This window comes from Pygocentrus nattereri, chromosome 13 (genome assembly GCF_015220715.1).
Source record: "Pygocentrus nattereri isolate fPygNat1 chromosome 13, fPygNat1.pri, whole genome shotgun sequence".
In the NCBI taxonomy this organism is placed as follows: domain Eukaryota; kingdom Metazoa; phylum Chordata; class Actinopteri; order Characiformes; family Serrasalmidae; genus Pygocentrus; species Pygocentrus nattereri.
This window is the reverse complement of record NC_051223.1, coordinates 14,995,306-15,018,427: the sequence shown is the minus strand read 5'-3', so window position 1 is coordinate 15,018,427 and position 23,122 is coordinate 14,995,306. Positions and strand designations below refer to the sequence as shown.

The 23,122-nt window shown below is 36.7% G+C and overlaps 3 protein-coding genes across 3 annotated transcripts; all 3 read right to left on the bottom strand.

Annotated features, from left to right (window-relative positions):
- Positions 1 to 1,856: 1,856 nt before the first annotated feature.
- pvalb9 (parvalbumin 9) lies at positions 1,857 to 9,119 on the bottom strand. The gene is made up of 5 exons (XM_017705463.2): positions 8,819 to 9,119; positions 7,947 to 8,014; positions 6,993 to 7,125; positions 4,357 to 4,466; positions 1,857 to 2,119 (listed from the first exon to the last, which is right to left on the bottom strand). Exons 2-5 carry the CDS (start codon positions 8,005 to 8,007, stop codon positions 2,094 to 2,096), a joined length of 330 nt encoding a protein of 109 aa, XP_017560952.1. The 5' UTR covers positions 8,008 to 8,014; positions 8,819 to 9,119; the 3' UTR covers positions 1,857 to 2,093.
- A 4,631-nt stretch (positions 9,120 to 13,750) lies between these two features.
- On the bottom strand, positions 13,751 to 16,459 carry pvalb3 (parvalbumin 3). Its single transcript, XM_017705462.2, has 6 exons — positions 16,333 to 16,459; positions 15,869 to 15,934; positions 15,455 to 15,587; positions 15,232 to 15,341; positions 14,477 to 14,532; positions 13,751 to 14,030 (listed from the first exon to the last, which is right to left on the bottom strand). Exons 2-5 carry the CDS (start codon positions 15,927 to 15,929, stop codon positions 14,507 to 14,509), a joined length of 330 nt encoding a protein of 109 aa, XP_017560951.1. The 5' UTR covers positions 15,930 to 15,934; positions 16,333 to 16,459; the 3' UTR covers positions 13,751 to 14,030; positions 14,477 to 14,506.
- A 3,335-nt stretch (positions 16,460 to 19,794) lies between these two features.
- Positions 19,795 to 22,313, bottom strand: LOC108432016 (parvalbumin-2). The gene is made up of 5 exons (XM_017705553.2): positions 22,164 to 22,313; positions 21,580 to 21,650; positions 21,261 to 21,393; positions 20,974 to 21,083; positions 19,795 to 20,087 (listed from the first exon to the last, which is right to left on the bottom strand). The coding sequence occupies exons 2-5, from the start codon at positions 21,638 to 21,640 to the stop codon at positions 20,062 to 20,064; spliced, it is 330 nt and encodes a 109-aa protein (XP_017561042.1). The 5' UTR covers positions 21,641 to 21,650; positions 22,164 to 22,313; the 3' UTR covers positions 19,795 to 20,061.
- Between the last annotated feature and the right edge of the window lie 809 nt (positions 22,314 to 23,122).

Here is a 23,122-nt window from a genome sequence, read left to right as displayed (position 1 = left end):
ACAGTATACTAACCAATATGATAGAAAATAATGTTACGACTATAGAATTAATAAGATCAAATTCACCACATCTATAAAACATATAAAGCCGACTTCTTTGGACTTTAATGCTTCTTACCCATAAAGTGTAACTTCTGCCTTTTTTGAGACTCCCACTTTTGAATGATTCATTTGTTTTATATAGCAATGTTGATGGAATATATTTGTATCATGGAACTGGATATATTTGTACGTTATTAAAGTGTTTTAATGAGTTAAATGTTGCTTTTCATGGGTGGTGCAGTGGATAGCACTGCTGCCTCACAGCAAGAAGGGCCTGGGTTCGATTCCCCGGCTGGGTGACCAGGGTCCTTTCTGTGTGGAGTTTGTATGTTCTTCCCTTGTCTGTGTGGATTTTCTCTGGGTACTCCGGTTTTCTCTCACAGTCCAAAGGCCATAGCACATGCTAAATTGCCCCTAGGTGTGTGAATGTGTATGCCTGTCTGTCTGCCCTGTAATGGACTAGTGACCTATCCAGGGTGTATCCTGCCTTCTGCCCAGCTGGAATAGGCTCCAGCAACCCCCTGCGACCCAGAAGGAGAAGTGTGTGTCTTTTTCTTTTCATTATGGCAGTTTTAAGTGATTGTTTGATATGAAGAAAGCTGCAGTTGTGCTGTCTGTTAAGCTGCAGACCTTTTCACACCACATCGCCTGCTGGCAGCATCAACATGGAGTCACAACATTTCACACAATGGCCCACACTGTCCCAGTTAATCTAATAATGGAGTTAGAGGGAGATCATTTTATTCAGTCAGGTTAAAGCTTCACTATGTAGGATTTGGGGATTTGAAGACCTCTCTGGTAGAAATGTGTATTAACAAGCATTATGCAGAAGAACCTTTAGCAAAGTGGGTTGTGCTTTGGACTCCCATGAGCACAGGTATCTGATGATTGTGAGTGTGCTGGAAGAGAATCACTCCTCTTAGCTGTCTTCTGAGTTTTTAAGTCAATTATCTTCTTCAGTATAATATCAATTTTGCATTTAAGACCTAACCATCAGGCTGGACCTTCCTTTTGACGTGTGTGTATCGTTAATATTCAAAGACATGGAATATGGTGTGAAAAACTCATGCAAAACTCAACCTGACATCTCTGCCTTTCAAACCATTATTTCAGACAAAGCGACTTGCAGCAGTTCATCTCAGCAGTTTTTTCTCCTGACTCAGTAATGCTACTTCCTCAGTTTTAACAAAAATATGACATAGTGCTGCTTTAGAATAAGTGACTCTTATTAGTCCCACAAAGGGGAAATTTCTCCTCCACATTTAACCCATCCGTGAAGTGAAACACCACATACACACTAGGGGGCAGTGAGCACACTTGTCCGGAACAGTGGGCAGCACCCGGGGAGCAATTGGGGGTTAGGTGCCTTGCCCAAGGGTACTGTTGGTCACAGGGCTGGTTCCCTAACCTCCAGGCCATGACTGCCCTATTACAAAGATTTTCATTCCACCAGCAGAACAGCCAGTAGAGGTCATGCAGAAAGAGTCTTATAATAAAATGAATAATGTTTATTCCTTCACCTGTAAAGTTGTCATGTTTGGAGACACTAGGTTTGAGCAGCGGTGATATAAATGCTGATATAAGTGCTGGAATACTATGGTCTGATTATTAACTCTCTGAGTGTGTCTTCAAATATGACATCACATAAATGCAATTATATATCTATGTGTATAAGTCAAACAACATTAATCAAGTTGAAAAAGAACTTTTCAATATGCAACACTTGCATAGAATTCTGTTTAAAGTCCAGTTCATCATGAATGACTGAATTAGTACAAGCTAAAGAAGGTTTTAAATGACATGGCACCACATGCTGCAGTTAAAGTGACTTTATTTATTTCCCTGAACAGTTTTGTCCTTGACCATGTGGGGTAAGCACTGGAACAGCAGCACAGACATGTGACACAAACTCATGAGGCAAATAAAAATTACTGTGCGCAAATGTTGGTGTTTGAAAAATATTTCAGAGATTAATAGCAGCAGGATAGACAAAGCCACAGTGCACGTGGCTGCAAGTGGAAGAGTAGAATCGCAGTGTTGGAGGGCATCTTTTAGGACAGGACCATAGTCTGGAACTCTGAGGAAGGAGCAAACAAGCAGCATGAATATTGATATTACAATCTTATTATAGCATCATAAAGTTTATACTTTATGATGCTAAAATAAGATTATAATATCATGCCATTGATGTAATATTACTGTGTTATCGCATGACTATAACATAATAATAAAACGAACAATAAATTAATGACATAACAATAACAATAAAAAAGTAGAATGCATTATTATCTGTATGACGTAAAGAAACCAGAAAAAGAATTTTTACTTCTACAATTAATTTTCTCTTAAACAACATAAAACACTCTACAAACAATGCCTGCTAACAATTTCCATAAGTAGAATAATAAATTAAGGTTATATAGAATTTTTGTTCTCTTGTGTAAATATAATTGTACACAAAAGTTTGAACATCCCCAGTGACATTGCATGTTTTGCAGGTTTAACAAAACAGTGAACACACATGGGTAACACTCAAATATGGCATATTACTGCAAATTTCAATTTATTCGCAAAATGTTTCATATTGGAAAAAAGTGCATTTGTAAGAATGAACACAATGTCTGAAACATCTCCTTTAACTAATGGCCACATTGGAAAATGTAAAATTTACTTGATTTCAATGTTTCATTTTGTTGCACATCAACCAAATTTGTTACAGCAACACAGTCGCTGCGTTTTCGTTTCAGTTGTGTCGACATAACACACTGCATTCAGTTATGCATTTGAATCAGATAAGTGTCAGTACAGTCATGACTCTGCTAAATGCCAATCAGTTCCATGACTGACAGGTTTGATGGGGAGTTAGATAGCATTGGATGTATAGTGTTGCACCTTGGTCACCTGATGCTAACTGAGCACTCTGACGCATTGCACGTTTCTAATTCAAATGTCAATAGCACTCATCCATGTCAGTACTGAGATCCTTTACTAAGTCACACACACACACACACACACACACACACACACACACACACACACACACACACACACACACACACACACAGAGGAAAGCAGCTTCTCTGACCGATCCATAGCCCAGAACACAAAGACATCAGCAGATGTCCTCCAATTACTGCAGTGACAAAATAGCTGCAATCCATAAATCAAAGCTTGCTCTCTCGGGTGTGAAATCAAATGCTCTGCAAATGCACTGCTGCACAAAGGCACCATGTAGATGTTCTTGGCAAAGTCATTTTCTCAAAAAATCATGTGCCTGGATGAACTAAACTAACCTAAAATACAATTCTGATGGTGTTTTACCATTACAAACCAAAGCCAATCTAGATTTTACTCTTAAAATGTGATTCAGCTGATTTTTTGCATACTTCAATTAATTGGATGCAAAAAGTCATTCAGAATAGTTTGTTGTAAAATGCTCTACTGAAGAGAAACTCGCCAAGTCAGAGTTATAGGAACCAAAAGTTCTCTAAAAGCTCGCTCATGTACGCTGCTTGAAGTGGGAGGTGTTGTTTTATGGAAACTTTGAGATAACATTTTGGCCTAAAATGCATTTTTTGTGCATTTATGGTGAGGAGATGCATGAATATTGTTGTAAGGCAAAATAGTACCCAGATGACTATATATTTTTCACTTGTCATTTTGTACAGCAAAAATAACTACATTCTTATTGTAGACATCATGACCCCTGGTTCATATCACCACCAGTCTAAAGACTCCAAAGAGTTGGTAAATTTATACACAGTAATCCATTTCACATCAAACCACTCTTAATGAATTGTTTAGGAATTTGAACACTGAATAGAATTTCCTTTTAATATGTGCCTGATGAACTGCCTTAAGGAGTTTTGTCTACTTTGTCTGTTACAAAACGCAGGCACAGAGATTCAGATGGGTCAGTTCTCATTTTAAGTACCAGACATGTGGCAAATATGCATATCGCTGCTGTCGGAAGAAAACCTCGTATCTCCATTTTTGACATTTTTCAGTTTTAATATAAATTGAAAATGCCTGTTGGTCTTTACATTGTTTGTACATTTCATGATGAATGGGCCAAAAGAAATGATCCAAAATTGCTTCGAAAGACGTCTGGTTCCATTGACTTCCATTAAAAGTAAAGCAGGTTTTTCCTTCTCCTGTAAAGTTACCATTTTGGAGATACGAGGTTTTCTTCCAACAACAGCGATATGCTTGAAAGTTGTTTGCATAGAATAAGTGGAACCAAAAAACAGTCATGAGTTTTCAAAGCAAAAAATAATAAAAATATAATTATTGGTGAAGTAAGGGAAATTTTACCCTCTACTCCAATTCTGCCATCACTGTCATCATCTGCAGCTGAAATTAAGCTTTTAGTCTCCTTCTCTGTCAGAGTCCGTGCCCCCGGGACAAACCGCTGCAGGAAGAACCTGATTCAAACAAGAGTAGAAAAATACATTGATATTTATACAGTGTCAGAATGAAGTTTTATACATATGTAATATACATACATACATACACATGTGTGTATGTGAGTGTGTGCATGTGTATTTATGCATGTATACAAGTACAGTATTGTGCACCCTTTATTTGTTTAATTTACAGCCAATGCAGTTATTATGCATAGGTTTTTCAGGCAATATTTCTAAAGACATTAGTTCTAAGATGATCCACAAAAAAAATAGAAATAGAAAAAAACAGGAGTTTAAAATTTTAAATTAAGATTAAAACATATAGCATAACTGAGAAGTCTGGCAACTGTACAAAACCTGGTAGACTACAAAAATGAAAAATCGTAAGAGTGGATCAGACACAGCAGTGCTGCTGGAGTTTTTAAACACCTCAGTGTCACTTCTGGACTAAGAATAGTCCACCAAACAACAATATCCAGCCAATAGTGTCCTGTGGGCAGCGTCCTGTGACCTCTGATGAAGGACTAGAGGATGACCAACACAAACTGCAAACTGCAGCAACAGATGAGCTACTGTTTCTGACTTTGAATGTACAAAGAAGAATAACAAAGTAGGAGTTTAGAGCGGACAGTGAGTGGACACTGATGCACTTGTACCAGCACAACACACTACCACACCACCACCTAATCAGTGTCATTGCAATGTTGAAAATGATCCACCACCAAAATAACACCTGCTCTGTGGTGGTCCTGTGGGGGTTATGACCATTGAAGAACAGCTTACATTAAAGCATATACATCGCTGCTGTCACAATTATTGTATCTCCATTTTTAGGTTTTTGTCACAACTTGAAAATGCATGTTGCTCTTTATGTTGTGTGTAAATTTCATAATGAATGGACTAAAAGAAATGACCCACAATTACTTGGAAAAATGTCTGGTTCTATTGACTTACATTAAAAGTAAAGTAAGTTTTTCCTTCTCGTGTAAAGTTACCATTTTGGAGATACAAGGTTTTGTTCTGACAACAAAGGTAAACATATATATACTATGAGTATAGGCCTTATTTTGTGCCTACTCAGTCTTCTGGCAAATCAGTGATCAGCTCCTGTTAAGTGTCCAGGCTCATGGTTTCACTGCCAGTGTGCAAAAACCTCAGCAAAAAAAAAAAAAGAACTGATAAAGAAACTAGTCACGCTAAAGGACGACTCTGAATGTCATCGCTTCCCTTTGGCTCAAGTTCTGCTGACACAATTACATAATGCAGATAAACTGCACAATCAAAAAAGAGAAAATTTTGCAGCATTCCTGCATTAGAAAAGGCTTAGACCTGTGCTTTTTATAATACACTAAAAACTACTGACAACAGAAGTAAAGCTCCTTTATCACTAAAACACTGATTTGCTTTAGTATAATGCATTATAAATCCTTCTCATTAAGGTCTCCAAACAACAATTAATTTGTACAGTACACTTTAGATGCTTTATAGATACTTGATTTTTCTTTACATTCAACTAAATATCTATTCAATTCATTTTTATTTTTCCTAATTCTTACTCTAACCCTGGTCCAAAACCTGAACCTACCCGTCACCTTGGTCCTCAGCCTAACCTACATAGTTTGTTAACAATTTGTTAACACCACATAGTTTGTTAACCATTTTAATTTTTGTAGATAGAGAGGGGCTTCAGTATACGTTTAGTGAAACTATGCATTGAAAATAGTGAAAAGTTGTCAATTTCAGCTTAAAGGGGAATTACACCAATATTTCAAAATTCAGTTAATGAGACAACAATGTCAAAGTCATTCATTCCAGTTTGAGGTAAAATGCTTAATTCTAGAAGAACTCACTAACTCAGATTCTTTACAGTGGCAGTGATAGGAACCAGGAGTCCCAATGTCCACAGCATAAATATAGCCATTTTATTTACTATACGAAACCACCAGTGAATCTACATGTCTTTTATTATATGGTTTTTACATGTAACATATATCCCTCCACCATGAATGGATTGAAATAAACCGATTAAAATATGTTTTAGACCAAAACCACAAAACTACAGTAAAACAATGTCTCAGGCGATGTATTATTGAGCATTTCATGTACACACTTTCTCTGAGGAAAATTTTACAGGTGTTCCTATTGCCACTACTGTGAACAATTCTGACTCTTTATGTTTCTATAGAACAGTGCATTTCACATCAAACTACCCTGAATGTCTTTGTGTATGTCTTAACCATTTAGTTATGCAGAAATGTTTGAAAAAAATTGGTGAAATTTCACTTTACACTTTGTATGTGTAGAGGTTTGCACTCGTGCAGTGTACATATGAATAAAATTGCATAAAAAGTTGATGCTTGCCTATGTATAACTTTCAGTATCCCTGTAAGTGTCCACACAACAACTGTAATAGGTTACAATGTATTGCAATATCTTCAGTCTAGACCTGGAAGTATGATGAAAACTTATTGTGGTGTTACTCTCCTCTGTTTATAAATAAAAAAAAACACACATAACTTTTAAAAATGACCTGATGTGACTTACTTCAGCTCGGACTCTTCAATAAATCCGCTGTTGTCATCGTCTAAGATGCGGAACACATCCTTGACCTCTTGGGGGGTTTTCTGGGTCAGGCCACAGAGCTGGAAAAACTTCTTGTAACTGAAGGAGTCTGGAGCTGTTGAGAGGTGATGAGAGAGCCAGGTGAAGCTACACACACACTCACAAATGAAAACAATTGTGTGCAAAAGTTTAGGTGTCTGTGGTCAAATTACATGTTTGTTGATATATTGATAAATTATATAAGTATATAATTTACACTACAGAGAACACACTTCTACACATTTTAATGAACAAGCACTGATGTTTGCTGAGTTTAACATAATGGTGCAAAATAAAACAATATAATTTAAATATGTTAAATGTCAATTTTTTTAACTCGGCAACAGAAAAAGTGAATTGTGAACTACTGCTTGTAGAAAAATGTCATATTTAAATTTCCTGTAGAGGATGTGTTAAGTCAGAAAATCAACAAAGTGGCATTTGACAGGGGTATTATTTGGTAGACTGGATAGATAAAACCTGGAGACAATCCATACTTTTAGTATCTCTATATACTTTACATACGCCTCTTTTTCTCAAAAGGGGGTCAAGCTAGGCAAATGTATCTATATAACAATATACCTCTGAAATGGTAAATTCATAAAAGAAGAAAAAAAGTTTACATTATGTCAATATAAATGAAGTAATTCACCATAAAATTTTTACACAAAATAAAGGGCATCTGGTTGGTTCAAATAGTGTAAAAAAAAGCAGTTACTGACTGCAGCACTGAATGTACAGGTCATCACCTCATGTGGCCCACAAACCACACAATGTCATGCTTCATTACGTGCACTTCATTATGACCCTTCTTGTTTTTTAATTCATTTGAATTAGTCAAAAATAAATCCCTCCGTCTGCTCCGCTGCTCTGCTGTCTGTCTGTGATTTGGCTTACCTTGGCAGTCCTTGACAGCATTCTCAATGGCTTCAGCAGAGAGGATATCAGTGAGTGACATGTTAGGCCTGTCAAGGGGAGAAATAAAACATCAAAAATTATTCACACAGATAATTTAACCTTTTAAATGGACAAGACCAGTGGTGAGTCTGATGCTTTGTTACACACTTCTATAACCTGAGATTTTGTACTGTTATGTAATAAGCCTTAGTTTGTAACAAGCCTGGGATTTTAAGGTGTTAAAGAATAATAAATAAGTTGCCATACAAAACAGCTCACAGTAATCAATGTAAAATAAATAAGCATTTCACAATGAATGGACCAATAGAAGCTATTAATCCTAACCTTACCTAGACCTGAATATATTAAAATACATTCAATTTTCATTTTGGAATATATTGACAACATAGAGTACAATAATATATTTCACTTTCACAGAGGCTGCCCCTGAAAGATGCTTCCATACATCCTCTCCTAACTGATGTCTTATACTTCAATAATGCAAATATTTCATAAAATGTTTAGAGTCTTTCTATACAATCTTTGTGTCGCTAGTTTTAAAAATACTACAACTAAAAAAAAAACAATTAACTGAATTTATTTCAATGCGTGCATAATTTCCACACAAATGTAATGTATTGGGTCAGGGCAGTTATTGCCAAGAGTAAGCTAAAAAACATAAGTGTGTTGATGAAATAGACTGGAAATGCTGTAAACATTTAGATCATGTAAACTTAATACACCATATGGTCCAATAAAGGATAAATCAAGCTCAACTGTTCAATATTCTTCTTTTCTACACACACAGACACACATATACACACTTCTGATAAGTAGTTCAGTCACTGGTGAAAGTGAAAAGTGCTACTCACGGCTGTGGAGTCTCCTGGTGGTCTGGCCGCAGCAGAAGTGAGTGTGAGCAGTGTGCGTAGTGTGCAGGTGAGCTTATATAGAGTGAAGCCAGGCTGTGGCTGATGATAAAGTTACCTGGAGCTGGATCACATTCTTACCCTCAGCCTCTGCTTACACCCTTACCTCAGCAGCCTAATTAACCTGCAGAGTGGACATCCGCCCACACACAAACACACACACAGCGCACGGAGAGAAAGCAGAGCACGCATGCACACTCACTACTGTACTAATACCACTTTCATTAACACACACACACACCGCTTTACTAAAGCTACTCTCACTAACGCAGAGAGAAAACAGAACACTCACACAAATGCACACAGACACACACACATGCATTCACCACTGTATTACTACAGCCACTATGACTCTCTAACACACACTCACACACTGCAATATTAAAGCTATTCTCACTAACACAAAGAGAAAATAGAACACACACAAATACACAGACACAGACACACATGCACACAAACACACACAGACACACACACACACACACACACACACTCACCTCTGTATTACTATAGCCACTCTAACTCTCTAAAACACACACACACACACACACACACACACACACACACACACATGTGCACACAAACACACACAGACAAACACAAACATACACACACACACAAACACACACACACGCATACAAACACACACAGACGCACACACATACACTTACCTCTGTATTACTATAGCCACTCTAACTCTCTAACACACACACATACACACACACACACACACACACACACACACACACACATACACATACACTCACCTCTGTATTACTATAACCACTCTGACTCTCTAACACACACATATATACATACAATTAAGTCTACTATGAGTTTTGAACATTAATTTTCATTTGATAAAACAGTGTAATTACACATCAAAATGAAGTACTGCATTATTTTTACAATACAATTTATCTCAATTGTTAACAATTTTAGCTTAACTGAGTTCAACATAATGTTCATTGTCCCTTTCTTAGCAAAGCAGACATGTTTTGCAAATGTGTTATCATATCGCTGTTGTTGGAAGAAAACCTTGTTTTTTACATAATTTGAAAATGCATGTTGCCCTTTACATTATGTGTATTTCATGATGAATGGACTAAAACAACTGACCCAAAATAACTTCCAAGTTCCATTACATCCTCTACTTTTTTCAAGTTCCATTGACTTGTAAAGGAGGTTTTTTCCTTCTCCAGTAAAGTTATCATTTTGGAGATATGAGGTTTTGTTCCGACAACAGCGATACATTTAATGCTTTCACTCATTTTCACATACTTTCTGAATTGTCATCAGTTGCTGATCAAAAGCAACTTAGTACTTATAAGTACTTATGAGCTGAGGAATAGGTGACAAGTTAAACTGACAAGGAAATCTCCCTCTATTCTTCTCTTCTTACCTCTGCCGTTCTCTGAACTTCATACAGTATTTTGTTTGTTGTGTTTGGAAAAATGACACATTAATTATTGTGATGTGTAAGAAAACAAACAGAATGACACTTTAGGTTTTGGTTTCAGTATTAAGACATTAAATATCTGTGTAAATGTTTTAAAGCTATGAACGCATCATTTGGAGAGTTTTCTGTGGAGTGTTTAGCGAACATTATGCATATAATTTACAATTTGTGTGAAATCAGTAAAATTGTTCACTGAGTTCTGCAAAATTATGAGAGGATAAAAATGCTATGCTAATTGTGTTGAGAACACCTTATGACTTAGAAAAAGTTCATATGTAAGAAACATTAATCATATAATGATATTACCGCCTTATCACTGAGACTATTAGAGTTAGGCTTTCAATTCGGGTCATCAATGTAAAAAACTGACCAAAACATGAAGAAAAACCACCTTTACCACCTTGACCAAATTCCTCCTTTTGAACATCTTTGGTGCTTCATTCCCCAAGTTACTCCTATCGGGTAGACCAGACTTAATCCAAAGGCATGCTTACATGCATGTTCATTATAGAGATACTGATAGAGAACTGATAATAATAAGATAAGATGATATCCAAAAACATACTGATACACTGACTTAAATATTTCAAATACTAAAATGACTGACAAGCACTCATACAAACACCAAACTTATGCACAAATACACACAATAAACCTATATACTGCTTGTTAGGGCGTGTGCATTTCACAAAGTATGATCTTAGATGCTGCACCATTTTCTCAATATTATAACAACAGACCCAAAACTACATACTATTTTGTGTATAATCACACATTCTAATGCCGCAATTGAACATTGCAGTCAAAACCATGTTACCTTCCATCTAAATCAAATCTCTTAGATGGCACACAGAAACTATGATTACATACTGTAGATGCTGCTAAGTGCTGTTTTCAGAACACTGCTCTAAAAACAATAAGACATTAGAAATAATGTTCAAAGAGTTAAGAGCTATGTGCTGTTAAGAGTCATAACAGCTTGTGCATTTTGATCATGCTACTGAATTTACAACTGTTAACAAGCATATTCAGTTTACAAAAATCAGAGATGTAAACACTGTTTCTTTCCATGAGAATTCGTGGACTGATATCTGGTTAAGCGCAGGGAGAGAAAACCAAAAAAAAAAAAAAACGTAGGTCTGGTCAGGGATGTAGGAAGTAAGGATGCCAAGTGATGAGGGCGTGGAAGATTTTAGGACTGTTTAACTGCAACTGCTAAAAATTATTTATAAAAATAAAATCTGAAATTAAAAAAAAAAGTGTGAATGTAGTGAAGATCTGTGCTTGTTTTAGAATGGAGTTCATGTTTGTTCATGTATGTTCAAACCTGCATTGAATGCTGGTCTAAACTGGTCACCCTGCATGGTCACAGTGGTGAACTAGCATACCAGCATCTAGCATGTTTGTTTTTTATTAACCGTTATACCTCCTGTCTGGTGTGCATTACTGTTGAATCGCAGTGTGTGACTGTGTACTTGGTACAATCAGTATCCTCGTCAGAGAATGTGTAGTGAAGAGAACTGCCACTTTGTAATGTCCTACAGCTTTGCCAAACACCGAGGCTGCTTCCGAGCGAGTCCAAAATGAATGGGTCAAAGCATTTGAGCAAAGCCATAGTTTTAAAATGTTTAAACATTTTTATATGGAAGATTTATACAGCATTTATTTCCTGAACACAGAAGTGCATAAAACATTTTTACACCACAGTTATGTTTTTGAATGCTCTTTAACTCAAACTCTAAGACTTGGCTTTCATGATGTCAGTGAGTCAATCAACTAATAAGCTGCTCCCCTTGCCAACCAGTCAGCACGCAGTAGCAGTAACACCAACCAGTAAGCACTTAGTAGAAGTAATGCTAGCATCCTTCTGCCCAAAGCCTACACTCTGGTTATCAATGTGCATGTCCTGATGTGAGCCCAGCCTTCTTTATGTCTTTTTGATGAAAGAAAAACAACTGATTTGAGAGAGAAAGATTTTCTGCACTATAAATGGTTCTGCAATATGAAAGAGCCACATGAAAAGAAGCTTCAAAATGCATTTAAAGTGTATTTACTTCAAGTTATGTTCCCGGAAAATAAATATTTAGCAGTTTTGTTTCATGTTTTTGTACACATTAAAAAATGCATTCATACATTGCTGTATTGATCTGGAGTTGATGATTCAACTTTATTGATTTTGGAATGTTTTGATGGATTAAAATATTGTGCACAATTTTTGCACCTAAATAAACTTTTCAGGCTATATTCAAGTGCATTTATTGTCTATAGTCCTGTTCTTCCAGTCACATTAATTGTGTTGTATGTGTGTTTTTGAATTGCATGAACTTGAATGGAACATAATTTAATTTATTTTCATGTTTAAAACATTTCTGTTTTTCAAGTTGAATACTACCACACTAAATGCTATGGAAAAAAGGTGACCATTGGTAGTGCATTCACTAGTATGGTAGTGTGTGGTTTTGGAAGCAGCCGTTTAGGTGTATTGAATCATTTTTAAAGATTCAAATTGAATCACTGAACTAAGTCATTTTGAAGGACATTCATAATTGTGACCTACATAGCCTGGAAAAGACATGCTTATGTTCTGTTTTCAGTGCAGTGTCAGGGTCAGTTTCACAGCCAGTTAATGTTAGGTCATCAAAATCCCATGAAAATTCCATTAGCCAACAATCAAAGCTATATTATGTACTGCACACTGATTCACCAGAAAGAACTGCACAAACTATAGTAGTACATTAAAGCTACCTCTAAACATCTTTGACCCTGTCTTAGTTTCATAATTGTGATTGCATTGCCACAAAATTAAATGGATTCAACTTCCACACAAAGGTGTTCTTGACCTTTAACCTCAGTTTGACATTATGTACCCAACCTGTGAGATCACAACAGAATGATGGTTTAGAGGCCTTGAGGTTGTCCTGTCACAGTACAGAAGAGACACGACATTGGAGCCAGCTGACAGACTTACCAAACAGACTCTAATGTCACGGAACTCATCGGTAGTGTTACAGTGTGGTGAACTATCGCTTTACATCCTCTACTTTGTGGACAGTGAGTGTATTTTGTTGAAGGTTAACAAGTAATAGTAAGCAAACAGAGAACATTGTGCAGGCAGGCACTCTCAAAAAGGCCAGACTCCCCTCCATTCTTTAAAGTGAGCTGATGCTGTTGATGCTAGTAATGATGCCAAATGTGGGGTAAAGTACCACCTACTGGTGAGCACATGCAGTGCAGAATGATCTGAAAGTTACATGGATATTTCATGTACCTTCCAGTGGTTTTAAATAGTCATCAATGATTCATCAGAATGTGAGCAATACTGTACATTCCCTGAATTAAGAGAAAAAAGTGACACCATACTGAAACATACATGAAAAAATAAAAATATATGAAAAAACACAAAGGAGACACAAACATTAAAAAGAAATTGCTTTATTGTTTTCTCACCATCTTTTCCCAAAAAGTGCATTACAGATTGTACAGTACTCCAAATCCATGTCTATGGCAGGAGAAAAACAACCACATAAAATGTACAGTCTTTCTGGACAGAGCGCAGCTTGGGAGCGGAAGGTGTGCAGGCATGTCAAATTCGTGTACAAAAACTAGCTTGACTGAGATGAGGTTTCAGGCAGTGTCGTTCCTTTCCAGCAAGGGGTTGTGGTCAGTTGTCGTTTAATGTTTGATCACGGCAGCAAACTATGAAAAAAAAGTGAAAATGCAGTGAGTACTTGCCATGGAAGCAAACTAGGTACTAAATTTGGAGGTCATCATCATTTATTTTAGTAATCAGATTATATATAGATTATTTTCACAAATTATTGAACAGAGTTAAAAAAAGTTAAACAATAAAAGTAGAATTAGCAAATAAAAATCCTTAGCATGTTAAAGGTACCAAAATATCTTTTGGAACGTGCTAAACTGAGAAAACTACAACAGCATAGAAAATACATTAAAAACATAATGTGTCAAAAAAAGCACAAAGGAGATCTAAAAATAAGTACTATCACCTTGCAAACTGCTGACTAATTATTTTCTAATTCATAAAGGAGGTCCATTTTAATCCGTTTTTTAAATGTTATGGAGTATTTTGATCTCCATAATATTAGAGAACTGATAATAGTAAAGTGGAGATAATTCCTTACCATCAACTCCGAAAAACGGTGAATGAGTGCTTAAGCCTTCACAAGAGCAGCAAACTCTGAAAAAAAATCACCAAGTGAAGCAATTCAATAATAATAATTATTATTATAATCAAGTCACAATATTGAAACCTATCCCAGTCTGTTATTAATATTAGCATATCATCAATGATTTTCATTAATAATTGCATAAGAACAATGTAAATAACTGTTGCTTCTTGATCTTAAAAGTAAGTTGTCCTTGGTTGCTCTCAGCATACATGATCATTATGTATGGACACTACAGTGAAAAACATATTTAAAAGCTTATTACCAAAACAGCGAAACTCAGAAAAATGTGTAAGCAAAATTAAAAGCATATCTACCAGTGACGCACAATATACTGATTTTTACTTGTTACTGTGATATTAACCTTCATGATACAGTTATCAAAACCTGCTGCAGTATGTAAATGCAAATGACCAATTGTGCTATTAATATTCTGACCCATAACAAACCAAAATAATGAAGGCCAGTCTTTAGCCATGTCATGTTAATGTTCACAATGCAAGGCACACTGCAATTATGATATGTAGCATCAGAATCCCAATAGATATGCAATGTGATAATACTGTGGAGCCCTCATATCTACAGCCTGACAGGTTGGAATTGACAGGTTCAATTCCATTCTTATTATATCGTCACTGATGCCTTCTACGTCAAGCTTATATGATTTCATCAACTATAAATCTACCCAAATTGTTAAAGAAATTGAATACCATCAACTCCAATTTTGCCGTCGCCATCACTGTCACCAGCTGCAAGGAAGGCCTTGGTCTCAGCGTCAGTCAGAGCCCTGGCACCAGCGGAGAAGTTCTGCAAGAACAGCCTGGGGAAGTTTGAGAGAGGAAGAATGAATATTACTGTACTTGTTTCAAGCTTTTCAAAAAGACAGATTTTAAAGAAGTAAAGCAGAGCACTGACTGCAAATGTTATCCTTACTTAAGCTCATCCTCCTCAATGAAGCCACTCTTGTCCTGGTCAATGACGGCAAATGCCTTCTTGACATCATCAGCGGACTTGGAGGAAAGGCCAACCTTGGCGAAGAAGTCCTTGTGCTTGAAGGAGTCAGCAGCTGGAAAACAAATGCCATTATTATTAATACAACACATGAAATAATAATGTAATACTACATGCCAGCAGAACTTTAAAGCAAGCAAACATAAAATGAGAAATGCTCCAGATTAACCCTGATTAATTACTTACTAGCCTTAACTTACATCCGGGAAACCAACTCTCACTGAAATTCAAAGAATCCGTCTAAACTAAAAGGGTTCTCCACGGCTAAACCATGGTTGCAACAATCAAGTAATGTAACTATTCTAATGGTTATGTTTGAAGGACAGCTGAGAGTACCTTGGCAGGCCTGCAGGGCTGCAGTGATGTCAGCATCGTTCAGAATACCGGCAAATGCCATTTTTGCTTGAAAAGAAGACAAACAATTGAGGAGAGATTAACTTCATCACAAGTGTGAAGTGGAACTCCCTAATTCCTAATATCACATAATATTCCCACACAGTGTATTCAGTCTTCTGTATTATCATGTTGTGTTTCTCTTAAGATAAGGCCTACTTATTGAACAAGACTGAATTTCTCTCAGAGTAAATCAGCACTTCAGTCTGAGTTAACAGATTCAACAGCAACGTCCCAGTATTTGGCAAAATGACGTCACATCCAAGCCTTCGGCTTTACTCCCACTGGCTGGTGATCTCAAAGGTTAACTCCATCCAAAAGTCCAAAGTCAAAAAACAAAACCCTTGAATCTGATGGTTTTCTCGTCCCGTGAACTTTAACGGTGGCTCAGTCGCAGAGACACTCACCTCTGTGTGTGCTTTAGTGGCTGTGGGGGAGATTCGGAGCGATGAATCTGGCAACCGCAGTGATCTTCAGCTCCGTTGCTGTCCAGCTTATATAGCCCAGCTCTCTCTACTCAACCCAAATGTGAGGCATAATGTAACGGACACCGCATGCAAAGCAGTTGGTCGAAAAACGAATCCAGCAGTCAGGCTGTTCTATTTATAAGCTTATAAATGATGGCTTTAAATGTACGTATATGTAAAAGTCCTTAAGATCCCCCTCCCGCGCTAATAATACACGCTACACTGCTGATGGGAAGGCACAGCCAGTGAACGGCAGCCTGTCTCTTTCTGTGTGTAAGATGTCCGTGGCAAGGCGAGGTAACTTTGTTCAGAAGAACTAGTAGGTGAAACTACAATCACAATGAGTTCATTTAGCTGCGGATCTGTTTAGCCTGTGAGCTGGCAGTAAAACTAACAGAGTTCAGTCTTCTTTTAGGACATTAAAACAGGAGCCATCCATGGTCTCTGTTCAGAGTTCCTGTTTGAGTAAACTGTGTATATTTTCTAGTAGAAGATGATCCCACCAAAATCATTAAAAAAAAAAAAAAAAAACAACAACCCAGGAGACACCTAGAGGATGACTGGATCATTTTACATCAAAGTGAGAGACTTTGTTTACAACTCAGTTACTGAGTTATGAAGAATTTTTAAAAATGTAACACCCCATTAATTTACAACCGGAGCCAGTCTGCTGATTTTTTAAGGAATTCAGGTTGTCCACTTTTGATTTGAAATAAGTCAGAGTGCATGGATGTTTCAATTTTTTTCAAATATTAAATTCATATATGGGACAGTGATCAGATTGCGTGACATAGCCATGCCATTCTGAAATGTACTGCATTTATCACACTACTACCTGCATTGCTTTAGTAGTATATGTAGTATATTTAAAAAAAAATCTCTACCTGTATGTACACAACTATACTTTTGAGGTACTAACTGCAGCATCAAATTTTCTTTTTTGGGTTTTTAAAATTAAAAGCTCGTGTTCATGACAGTTATGACAGAACTAATATATGACCTAAATAAGGAACAGGAAATTTAACATGTGTTGTATATTGAGATTATTCCCTTTAATTATTCCCACTCTGACAATATATTATGGCTGTTTATAGTAAATAAGGTGATACTTCAGCTGATGGATGTGAAAGCTGATAGCTTCTTTATTAAAATGCTCATACTTAAACTAAGTGGAACTCTGTTTACACTTTGGCTACCCTATGTAACCCTAGTTAAAAGGGAATTCCACCAATTAAAATAAAAATCTGTATAATTCAGTCTTAAGACATAAGTCATTCAGAGTGATTTAATGAAAAAATGGTTTATTTTAGGTTAACTTACCAACTCAGAGCTCTATGCAGTGGTGGGGGAACCAGGGGTCACAATATTTACAGCACAAATATGACCTTTTTTTTACTGTGCAAAACCACCAGTGGACCTACATGTGTCTTCAGAGTATGTATGTAATGTTAATGAGGTTAAAATAGTGGTGAACAGTGGCATGCACCTGTCTGCCCTGAATGGATTGTGAAAAGTACATTTCTGGGCAAAAATTCTTAAAGCTATCGTAAAACAATGTCTCAGTCATCAGGTAGCATATTGATAACCATTTCATGTAAATGTATTCTGTGAAGGAGTTTTAGAGACATGGTTAAAAACCTCAGGCTTTGGGAAACATTCTAACACAAGAACTTATATGTAATATAATGGAGTATTTCGCATTCTAACTTTATTTACATCTTAACTATTTAATCATGCAGAAGTTTAGCTTGTTTTCATATGAATATATATGTGTGTTGTGTGTATTTGCAAAGTAATAACCTACTTTTTTAAAACTTTTTTTAGGTTGGAAAGGTTAGAATGTTTAGTTTGATAATATAGTGAGTGATAGTGATGATTTCTCTTCAGATGTCATATCACTAAGGAGAACATATCGTTGCTATCAGAACAAAATTTCCAAAATGGTCTTTTTATGGGAGAAGGAAAAAAAAACTTTCTTACCTTGTAATGGAAGTTAGTGTAAAAAGATTTTTTTCCAAGCAATGTTTGACCAGTTCTGTCGGTCTGTTTATCATCATCATGATCGGTCCATTCATGCAATGCAATACACAATGCAAAGTATTATGTAATGTAAATGTAAATGTAATTAGTTTTCAGATTATTCAAAAAAGTTAAAAACAATGCAAATGGGGGTCCATGATATTTGTGCCACAGTGACAATTAAATTAAAGGAGCTGGCTATTCTTTAAGTAACCAGTTGGGGAACAGCTGCAGGTGGCAGTGTTGTCATTCACTGTATGCTTCTGTCATGTTGAACAATAAAAGTCAATAGCATTGTTTTAGCTTGGTCTTTCTCTGAGGTCAGCGGCCATACCATTTTGTATCCCTTAGAATTAAACAATCTGTTTTGTTATTGTGCCTTCAAGACTGACAGCTGTTGTAAATGGCAGCTGTTCTGATTGGCTGCCCTGTATTGTGCAGCAGTACAGGCTGAAACACTGCTTCTAACTTCAGGCCAAACAAAACCTTGTGCCTCCAGTTTTGTTGTTTTTAATTTGTTTTGTTTTTTTGGTTGTTTTTATTTAGAGAATTTGAAAGTGATAGAAATGCTCCAAAATAACTTTAAAAAATCTTGTTCCATTAACTTCCATTCAAAGTTAAAAAGGTTATTCCTACCCCTGAAAAGTTACCATTTTAGAAATTTTGTTGTGACAATGATGATATGTAATCACAAAAAGCAGTGAAAATTTGACAAAAATTGTTTCAATACATGGACAGTGTGGAGTGGGGAGTGAATGATACATGAATGATAGTTCAACAGTGTTTACATATCACACCAAACCCTTTCATTTAAAAACTGACAAATTGACAAAAAAACATTAACAGAGCAGGCTCTGCACTGCACTTGTAAAGGTAAGGTAATATCCAGTAGGCTGGTGAGGCTTGCCTTGTATAGTAGCACCAGACCATATGTATGTACTACATACGTGCACAGTGTTAGTGATCTGCCTCGTATAATTATAGGAATGTGTAACTGATGCCTGTGCACAGCACTACGGCTCATGGAAGGCACACACTGAGCATGGCTGATTAATCCTGCATGGATACTGGCAGTGAAACGGCAGTACATTCCTGCTATTAAGTTGCTCCAGGCCAGAGCTAGAAACTCATTAGCTGCTATTGCCAACAGGTGGCTGTAGCCATTATCCTAGGGCTTAACATAATTTCAATGGTCAGGTGTCTGACTGGTCCAATTATGCTTTTCCAAATGAAAGTGTTCTTTTTGTTTCACTTATGTGTGACCAATTGAATTTCACTGAAAGAACATGCTAAGAATTCTTGGATGAATTATTATTAAGCTGCCATTGCATGCAAGACTGTGAACGTTAGATATTCAACATGGGACAGTTGTATGGCAAATGCAAATTTATTTGTATTTCAAAGGTGCAAAAGACATTGTATATTTGCACAAGTTAGGTTCATAATTACACAATTACATAACAGTATGAACTGTTACCTAACAGTATGAACAATAAATAGAGTGTTGAAGAGACTGAACATGTAGTTGTGTTCCTTGCAGTGAAGTGAGCTGGGTATTCATAAATAAATATAAAAAATTAAAATAACTATTGGAGACAAGTCATATACAAAAGTAAAGACCTATTTCCAAAAAATAGGGTCCATGAGTGCTTAAGCCTTCACAAGGGAAGCGAACTCTGAAACAAAACAGAAACAAATCATTAATAAATTTGATATGCTGTGAGTCTACTGTATATTTATAATGTAATGTGTGTGATCTTTGCATGCAAAATATTTTAAACTAAGCTGACATTTAAACATTTTCATGTCATTCATGCAATTCAAGTAATTCATAATGTTTCAGTTGTACTGCGTAGCACTAAGCCAGATTAAAAATTTGAGCGTACTGAACATCTGGTAACTGATTAGTTACTATAGTCACTTTCCTTGGCAGCAGACATTATCAATATGCAATTATTTATAACCACAATTGGTTGGCTCAGTTATTCCATTTTGCTCCCAGATTTGGAGTCGCACTGTTGCCATCAACTTTTGTAGATTTAAGTGTTCACTCTGCATGCAAAGTGAAAGATGTCATCTGATTCTTTTAACATAGATAAAAGGGACTGGATTAATAGCCAACTCATCCAAATATTCAGTTTAAGTCTTATTCTATGGCAACACATGACTAGTAGTTGGACAGATTTTAGATGTTTAAGATTTGAGTATCACCATTTTATGGTTACATCGCTGTTCTTGGATTTCCTCAACTAGAGCTGAGTGATTTGGGGAAAATATCCAATCGCGATTTCTCTGACCAATATTACGATTGTAATTTAAATGCAATTATTTCCTATATGTTAAGTTCTGGGCCTTGTTTTCAAAAAAAGGCACCACTTCCATTTTCTGGACTTGACCTGAATGCTAAATGCTAATAATGCTGTAATAATAAATGTAGTGTGCCAGGCCGCCAGTGTATGAGCTCTGTGTTATTAGGTCAGATTACTCCACTTATCAATGCTAAATAACTGTGTAATAAATTGTAAGCATAAATCTACAAGTATTTTCCATTAAATTGAATACCATCAACTCCAATTTTGCCGTCGCCATCACTGTCACCAGCTGCAAGGAAGGCCTTGGTCTCAGCATCAGTCAGAGCCCTGGCACCAGCGGAGAAGTTCTGCAGGAACAGCCTGGGGAAGTTTGAGAGAGGAAGAATGAATATTACTGTACTTGTTTCAAGCTTTTCAAAAAGACAGATTTTAAAGAAGTAAAGCATTTGATAATAAAGAAAAAATGTATTATTGCTTTGCTATTTATTTTTCTAAAAATCAAAATATAAACTAACTGTAAATCGGTCTGATTCTTACTTAAGTTCATCCTCCTCAATGAAGCCACTCTTGTCCTGGTCAATGACGAAGAAGGCTTTCTTGATGTCATCAGAGGACTTTGCACTCAGTCCAGCCTTGGCAAAGAAGGTCTTGTAGTTGAAAGAGTCAGCAGCTGGAAGTTGAGAGAAACACCATTTGTAAACATTTCTCTTCACTGAAATGATCATAATGAACCTCACTGGTACAATAAAAATGTCCTAATCAAGGATAAACTTGATCACAGCTTACTTTTCTGAATGATTTGAGAGTCAACATAATGAAAAATGTAAAGCTATAGGTATGGACTGGCCTGACTTACCAGCACAGTCTGCAATGGCTGCAGCAATGTCCTCGTCCTTGAGAATTCCAGCGAATGCCATTTTTAAGTATCTGCAAGTTAATAATATTTGAACATTAATTAAATAGAATTTCACACTTAAAAGCATACAAAGTATTTTTAGATCGATTTCTGTAAATAAATATATGGCCTAACTACTGGCCTATTATTTTTTGGATTGCAATGATTGGTCCAGAGAAAATGGCCAAACAACTGCTAATGAAAGATGTACAACTATCTAAACAAACATCTCCACTTTGCTGGTTCTCCACCAGAGCTGACTTTTAGCCCACAAAGTCTTGTCAACAGTGTTAACGCAGAGCACAAACGAGGTTAGCACGCTCATCCTTTGCCAGAAGAAAGTCCTTAATCAGTCTAAACACTGAGATAAGCGCTCGTTTTCAGTCCTGCGTGGTGAAATAGGTCCGTAGGTGCGTCCGGTGGTTGATCTTCATCTTTTCTTTTAAAAATTATTCCATGGAGATCAAAAATCGCATTAGCCGCGGATGGATATCAGTGCTGAGCTGCTGAATCGGAGTGATGCGGCCTTCTCGGGGGACACTCACCTTTGTGCTGCGGTGGCGACAGTACGTTTCCAGAGAGGTGCGATGGCCTGAGCAGAGCAGCTCTTCCTTCGCTTTTATACTCTTCTCCCAAGGCTTGTAACGGACACCATATGCTTAGGTTGGCTATAGTTTCGACAAAAATGTGTCTACTAGTCATATTGTGCTATTTATATCCTTTCAAAAGGGGATGCTCTAAGTCCTTATGCGAAACACAAGAGGGCATCCAGAGCGCCTGTGCCCCAACGTGCTGTCAGTGTTTGGAGTAAAATGTGAGGTATGCGAGTTAAGTGTAATGCGATCCGTCTAGGCTCATTTACCCGCTTCTCTGAAAACGATGTTTTCACGCATGAATAGACATATTAAGAGTCCTTCCCCTCTCTTTGATTAATCATTCAAATCATAAAAAATCTATACATACATATATATTTATTTACATTAACTGTTGTGTAAAAATAGCCAACGCCTATCCTAGCTATACAAAATGTAACACGATAACCTCAAGCTAACCTGGGCTGGGAAAAAGGAATAGCGGTACATTTTTGAAGCCTGAAGTATTCTTAAGACTTGTTAGCCTATTTAGCAAATAGGAAAAAAAAATAATCAATGAATTTAGCTCGTAGCTACATGTAAATTTGGCACGAACAGGACAGCCTATACAAAATCGCTCTAAATATATGTGGCTTCAGTGTGATGATGCATTGCAGTTAAGATTCTACACTTCTAATTTTCTCTTCTGTGTTTTTTATTTGGTTTCTGCTCAAGGACAGGCATGCATTTTCCTTTGGAGTGAAGTGAGATGTGAGAGAAATTCATTATTGCAGTGTAATCACTTCTATCTCTGGTGTGTTTTCAGGGCTGCACTCAGTTGTGATCTCTCAAGGTCAGGAAAAATGTCTGAGGATGCTTTCTGTGGTTAGACAGCAAGAACAGCTGGCCAGGATAAGCGAAAGACATGGCAT